The sequence below is a fragment of the Coffea arabica genome, chromosome 2c (assembly GCF_036785885.1).
Source record: "Coffea arabica cultivar ET-39 chromosome 2c, Coffea Arabica ET-39 HiFi, whole genome shotgun sequence".
Classification (NCBI taxonomy): Eukaryota; Viridiplantae; Streptophyta; class Magnoliopsida; order Gentianales; family Rubiaceae; genus Coffea; species Coffea arabica.
Window position 1 is genome coordinate 1434390 of NC_092312.1, and position 7297 is coordinate 1441686.

The following is a 7297-nucleotide window of genomic DNA, read 5'->3' on the forward strand; positions in this document are numbered from 1 at the left end:
TTCTCCTATCATTGGCATTCCACTACTGAACGATTAATAGTGTACAAAGATCTAATAATTGCCTTCACTTGCTTCAGAAATGCCATCTCCCTCCCAGTCCCCGCTCAAAAAGCCGTCATCAGTCTTTCCATTTTTTGAGGAAGCAAAAAGGGTTCGGCGGCATGATGGGCAAGTTTTCTCCTTCAAGCATTTGAATCACAGCTTTCATGGAAGGCCGGTCAGCAGGATACCACTGAATGCACCAGAGTCCCACGATTGCTAATTTCTTGAATATGTTAGTGTGCTGTGTTGTTCATCATCGGTTTGGATAGCAATGTTTTCTCCTTTCTCCAGTTGATTATACATCCATTCTGGATAATAGATTTGGCTGCTATCATCAGCCCCATCGCGGAAATTCTTCCTTGCTCCAACCATGTCAAGCAACGACATGCCAAAACTCTAGACATCAGATTTGTAAGATACATTACCGTAGTTTCTGGAGAATACCTCTGGCGCAATATAGCCTATGGTCCCTCGGGCTGCAGTCATGAGCACTACTACTACGATTTGCTCCTTAGAACATAAATTAATTTGGCCAGGCCAAAATCAGCAACTTTAGGACTGAAATTCTGATCTAGCAAGATATTATGAGGTTTAATGTCAAAGTGAAGGATTCTTTGATTACATCCCTGGTGAAGATAATCGAGCCCTTTGGCTATGCCAATGGCAATTTGTTCCAGCTTTTCCCAACGTAGTAGCTGCTTTCCGCGAGATATGAACTTCTCAAGGGAATCGTTCGGCAAAAACTCGTACACAAGCGCCCGTGTATAGCCATCTGCACAAAATCCAACCAAGCGGACCACATTTATATGGTGGATTCTCCCAATTGTACCTGCTTCATTGATGAATTCTTCGCCATTCCCCTTAAAATTGCTGAGGACCTTAACAGCAACCAGAAAATCATCGGAGAGCTTGCCTTTGTACACTGTTCCATAACCTTAATTTCTCCTTAAATTGATCTGTTATTTTCTTTATATCAGCATAGTAGAATCTTATAGGTCTCAGGGCTTTGTACACTGCTCCTCTCTCTTTCTTTTTTTCAATATTAAAATGACACACAACAGAAGGAGAACTATGAATACAACAGCCACACCTGCTATAATCGCTCTTTTGTTGGATGAACCTGCAGCATGATACCCAATATGTTGGTCAAACAATTCTATTTATGGCAATGGCGTCCAAGAAGTACTAGTGCTTTCATTTCATACTGAACAATTATATGAAGCACTACCTAATTCTACCTAAATTGGTGACGAATACGTATCTTAATCTGTATAACGACATATGGAAAAGTATGACGAAGATAAGTACCGTCTCCAGGCTGTCTAGGAATGTCAACACATTCTGTTTCATTGTTTGCGCCGTTGATCTTCAATCTGCAATGCTTCCGTTCGCCTCACAATTTGCACATGATGGTTTGGACCAATTAAGAAGAACGTAATTGTAAGTCTGATTATATTGCTCTTGCAGGGTAAAAACAGCCGATGGAACATAAGAAATACTGTACATCTTTGCACAAGATGACGGGGAAGTCGGAAACACCAAAGCCAGAATCCAAGTATCGGACTTGGAAATCAGGGGTACTAAGGCAAGGGATGGGCCATCCATTTCTGGAATCACTCCCATTGTTGGCAGAAGTAGAACAGTTGAATAAGCTGAAGCCACCACCAGTACTGAACACAGTAACGACCCCAAATGGAGAGGCAGGTGAATTCACGTGAGGAAGCTGTCTGGGGAGGCAATCATGAACGTTCATTCTATCACTGCTCAACACCTGGGATTTGTAATCAATGTCATTGATCCCAAGTTTAACGCGTAAAGGGTTGCTGTTACTGGGTACTGGAGCTCCATCTCTGTGGTGTTGCTGGGGGAGCAAGTCAGTGCAAAGCCCGGATAGCCTCAACGATCCGTCTGATGTCCCTTTAGCCAGAAGGGGAAACGGATTTCATGGCCGTTGCCGCACCTGGCGGGCAAGCAATCATCTTGGCCTGCTGCAATTTCTGCTCTTGCAAGGAATGATAAGCAAATGAAGCCGAAGACCAGCATGGCCATGGCCTTACGAAAAACTTCCTCTCTGTCGTTCTACTTATTTCAAACTCTTTTTTTTTTTGGGGGGGGGGGGGGGGGGTTGGGTTGGGGGTGTTGGTGTGTTTTACCCTTAAATTCTTTACCAATTCAGAATTGAAGGTAATGAATTCTTTACCCTTAATCTCTGGATTCAGATTTTGGAGTTGATATCTGCTGATGAAGTATTGTTCCAGCAATAAGTAATTTCTTGGATCTGGAAATGCAAATGGCTGTAGTAAATTAGTAGCAGAAGGTGGACACTGGAAGCAAACGAACGCGCGTGGAACAATTCCACGTACCTTTGTACGTCTTGCTTCGAAAGTATAGATCGCCCATCATTTGACACTTTGACCATTCAAAATTATCATATCCATTGGGTCAACCAGAGCCTTTCTTTGGAGTTTGAACTTTGGAGGACTGCCGAAGCCCACAACTTGCATGATCTGGCTGCCCTGCCCTCCGCCTGCAACGTGATGCCTAATTGCCCACAAGCTAACAAGCTTGACAGAGTATTAGTTGAAATATTATTTGAAATAATTACTGTAATATTTTATAATATAATGAATACGAACTATAAATATGATTAAAAATATAAAAAAAATGTATTTATGATGTAAGTAAAAATATTATTTGAGATAATTTGCTATCGAAACACTCTCGGTGTTTCGAATGGTAGATTATTTTTCCTTAAAAAAAAAGGGTAGATTATTTAGGATGATTATTTAAAAATAATACTATAGCACTTCTTTTTTTTTTTTTTAAATATGATGTATATAAAATGAAAAGATAATTTAAAAATGCATTGACAATGCAAATAAATAAAATTTGAAAATAATATACTATCCCATTAATAATTTTTTTGTAAAGAGGACGTACATGGTTAATTAGGACATAAAAGGGAGAAGGATTCTTCAACTTTCCATGCATAAACTAGTGCTAACAAGTCATCTATAGTCTCATGTTGGCTATCACTTTCGTTTTAAATAGAAACAAGACATAAGTTAAATTGGTGAGCAGTCAACATTCCTAAATTTGCCTATACTTCATCAATCATCATGAGCGGTTAGCCCCCACAGTGCCATATATAATTTGATAATCTAAAGGGAAAAAAAAAAAGGGGAAATTTTATAATCCGTCAAAGCATATAAAGCAGCAGCAGTTATCGATGACCGACGTAAGAAAAGTAAGCCAAATTGGTCAAACTTGCGCGTTTTCCCAGCCCCGCAATGCAACTGCCACTTGAAACAGAGAATTGATCATTCCACTATCTGTAGAGTAGACTGTAGAGTAGTGATTCTACTAGAGCTCCATATCCATTACCCAATCCATGGCTATATAAAAAACTTCCATGTCAAAACTTCCTCCCTCCATTTCCAGACGTACTAAGCCCATAAAGATATGTCAAAGCTGCAAATCCTCTGCATCTCTTTTCTGCTCTTGTTTTGCTGCCTCATAATCAAAGCCCAGAGCACTAGTAATAAGAATTCCGATCATGGCTGTGTTCCATCCTCCTGCGGGAATATAAAAAACATAGCCTACCCCTTCCGTTTAAAAGGTGATCCCAAGAATTGTGGTGACCCGGACTTCGAACTCGACTGCCAGAACAATCGCACCATTCTAACCTTGAATTCCAAGAAATTCCATGTCCAGGCCATCACTTACGATAAGTTCACAATCAGAGCAGTTGACCCGGGTGTAGACAACGATGATTCCTGCTCTTTCCCCACTTATGCATCCATCCGATACGATGATCTTCCAACCCTCGTGTACAACAAATTCTTTGATTACAACATCCCCGTGGCTTACATCAACTGTCTGAAACCCGTGAATGCTTCCCGATACCTGGACAATACTGCCTGCAGAAGTGGGAGCGCCGCTGCCGGTAGTAGTAGTTCCGCATTTTCCAACTCTTCCAGGGTCCACAGTTACATTGCCGTTGGGGAAGATTTCAAGGTATCGGATTTGGAGGAGTCTTGTGGGGTTGAGATGTTCACCAGGGTCTCATCCCGTGGACCCATGAAGGATATCACGACTTCTTTGGCAAGCGTTCATGAGTTGTTGGCTTATGGGTTTGAGCTCTCGTGGTTCAGGGTGTTATGTCAAGAATGTGAAGCCACTCATGGGTCTTGCAGTCTCCAAGATAACACTGTTACTTGTCGCCATTATTGCCCTGAAGACGTACCACTTTCACAGCTTGGTTTTCGCTGTAAGTACGATTCGTATATTTCCCCTAATTTTCTTAATTGGTTTCCGGATGATATAGGTGTTTGATAGTACTTTTTACTACTACTCCACTCTACTCTGCCTGCAGTCTGAATTCTGAACCTCAGATAGGTTGAATATTTGGGGGAAATGATCTTTTTTTGGTAAACTACTTTACCGCTGCGATAATTCTCTTTCTGAGAAGGATTGGTTCATTGGTTTCGTACTCTTACAGTTGTTTCAGATTCTGATAATCCATTTCAGTCTAGATTAATGACTAATAATCTATTCAGAACATATGAAACAGCTTAGACATTGGAACATATGAGAGCACTAATTAGTATAGTAATTAGCTGACTGAAAACAATAAGCCTAATTCAGAAAAGTAGTGAGAGACGGATTGAACTCAAATATTGGCTTTGAGCACAAGAGTGACTATGAAACGACTAAAGTTTTGTGTCTGTCTTATCTTTTTCAATTTTAGTGCAAAAACAGAAGTTCTGTAATTCCATAGTTGCTCAAATGGTTGGCTCTATTCCACTATGTTCCTCGGACTTGGCTACCAAGTCCTGTCGACACGGCTACTCTAGTGGAAATAGAAGAGTCGGTCACAGGTATGGTAGGGCAAAGTGAAGAGTCTGAGTAACATAGCTATTCCATAAGATGCTGGCCTCATTATGTTGCTAAAGCTTTTGAAGTCGTATGCTTGTCTTAGTTGTCTAGCTTTTTTTTTTTTTTTTTTTAGGGTTAGTACTTATTAGCAGTATTTATGAAATTCTAGGCTTCCTCATTCTGCTAAAGCTTACTCGTTGACAATGCAGGTCAGTTCGAGTTCTGGGGTGGTATTATTGCACTCATTTCGGCCATTGCTTTAGGTAAAAATTTGATCCCCATATACATGACATCTAGCTAGTTTTCGTCAGATAATAACGTGTATAAAGGCAAAGAGGAGTTAAAAATCAAATTGTTCCAAAATGTGGAACTCTTTGTATTCCTCAAGAACAGCCATTACCATTTTTCTCATTATCTTCTCCCTCCAAATTTATGCAGGAGGACTTGTGGGACTGCGATTTTTATGTGGCATTACGTGCTTAATAGCATTAGTGGTGTATAAATGGAGAAGACGACACTTATCAGCTGATGAAACCATTGAAGAGTTTCTGCAAAGCCAAACTGGCCTTGCACCGATTAAGTACAGTTACTCTGAGATCAAGAAGATGACAGAGAACTTTAGGGAGAAGCTGGGCGAAGGAGCCTGTGGATCTGTATATAAAGGGAAACTTCGTAGTGGGCCTTTTGTTGCAGTGAAGATAATAGAAAACTCCACCACTAGTGAGCTAGAATATGTGAGTGAAGTTGCTACAATTGGTAGGATTCACCATGTAAATGTGGTGCAGCTCATTGGTTTCTGCACTGAAGGATCAAAACGTGCTTTAATATATGACTTCATGCCGAATGGCTCTCTTGACAAATACATTTTCCCAAGGGGACAGTCTGTTTCCTTGAGCTGTGAGAAGATGTTTGAAATTGCTCTTGGGGTGGCTCGTGGGATTGACTATCTACATCGAGGTTGTGACATGAGGATCCTACACTTTGATATCAAACCCCACAACATTCTTCTGGATGAGAATTTTAATCCCAAAATATCTGATTTTGGGCTTGCTCAATTATGTCCAACCAATGAAAGCTTTATATCCCTCCCAGCTGCAAGAGGAACAATGGGATACATAGCTCCGGAGTTGTTCTATAAAAACATTGGAGGGGTCTCGTATAAGGCTGATGTGTATAGCTTCGGAATGCTGTTGATGGAGATGGCAAGCAGGAGGGAAAATAGAAATCCAGGTGCTGAGCATGTCAGCCAGATTTACTTCCCTTCTTGGGCTTATGACCATCTTCATGCTGGAAAGGACATAGATATGGGATGTGCCACTGCAGAAGAAAGGAAGCTGGTGAAGAAGATGATTCTGGTGGCTTTGTGGTGCATACAGATGAAGCCAGCTGATCGACCACCTATGAACAAACTCGTTGAGATGCTTGAAGGAGATGCTAATCTCGTGCATATGCCTCCAAAACCTTTCCTAGCTCCACGCGAGATGGCTGAGGAATATGGGACAAATACAAGTGGAGGATCATCATCTTTGGTACTATCTATCCATTGAGACCACAGATTATGCTGCTAGTTAGCACATTCAATTGGGGAGAATTACTTTTAGGCAAGCCTGTAGTTTTTATTTGTTTATTCTTTGGACTGGAAATCTGCAAGGTGAAAGCTTGAAATCTTTTTCTTAAATTCTGTGAGTAAATCTTTTGTTTCTTTGGGTGGAACTCCGTAAGTTGAAGCCATCGCTGTTGTTATTTTGGTTGAATTCTTCAATCAAATTCAAGCTTGGTAAATGATACTCCTGCACATCCACTTTTCCATTTGCCTGATCTCATATGTAAAGTTGGAGCTTTCAAACACATTTTCTTCTCCCTCTCTTTTGTATTTGAAGATCCCTTCTGGGCTATAAGTATGTGGAGTTCAGATCACATGCAATTGAATGTTGAATCAGATGGTAGCAAAGAAACAAAAAGACAGAGCACGAAAAGGCCAACGAATTTCTTCCAACAATACTGCAGAAGGCAACTAACGGCAGTTGGAGATCAATCAAAACTTTGAAAGGCCAATAAATTTCATTAAGAGCCACAGCCACATAATTACGGCGATGTAGGATTTTGTTAAAAAGAGCAGTAACATGTTGGTGATGTGTAATTTTACGCAAGAAAAGTCACGTGGCGTTTAAATGTGCTCCGCCTACGTGATATGTGCATGTCGGGCCAGATCAACTCCAGAATCTCCTTGGGATTAAAGGTGTCCGTTTTTGTAAAAGTATAAAGTCACTGTTTATGTAGATGCGATGGATAGACCCGTCCAAGTTTAAAGGCCGTAAGTTTCGATGAAGGGATGCAAAATGGTCCAATGTGTCCAAACAAGCCACCCTGACTCCCA

At 40.8% G+C, this 7297-nt stretch overlaps 1 protein-coding gene and 1 pseudogene across 1 annotated transcript; one reads left to right on the plus strand and one right to left on the minus strand.

Annotated features, from left to right (window-relative positions):
• Positions 1-18: 18 nt before the first annotated feature.
• LOC113728269 (rust resistance kinase Lr10-like) lies at positions 19-2091 on the minus strand (annotated as a pseudogene).
• Positions 2092-3320: 1229 nt separating this feature from the next.
• LOC113724900 (rust resistance kinase Lr10-like) lies at positions 3321-6793 on the plus strand. Its single transcript, XM_027247783.2, has 3 exons — positions 3321-4312; positions 5130-5183; positions 5359-6793. The coding sequence occupies exons 1-3, from the start codon at positions 3505-3507 to the stop codon at positions 6465-6467; spliced, it is 1971 nt and encodes a 656-aa protein (XP_027103584.1). The 5' UTR covers positions 3321-3504; the 3' UTR covers positions 6468-6793.
• The last annotated feature ends 504 nt before the right edge of the window (positions 6794-7297 follow it).

Bases quoted from the DNA above. Each gene is read 5' to 3' on its own strand.
- LOC113724900 (XM_027247783.2), top strand. From the start codon at position 3,505: ATGTCAAAGCTGCAAATCCTCTGCATCTCTTTTCTGCTCTTGTTTTGC. The intron at 4,313-5,129 runs GTAAGTACGATT...TTGACAATGCAG, and splicing joins TTCACAGCTTGGTTTTCGCT to GTCAGTTCGAGTTCTGGGGT. The intron at 5,184-5,358 runs GTAAAAATTTGA...AAATTTATGCAG, and splicing joins CATTTCGGCCATTGCTTTAG to GAGGACTTGTGGGACTGCGA.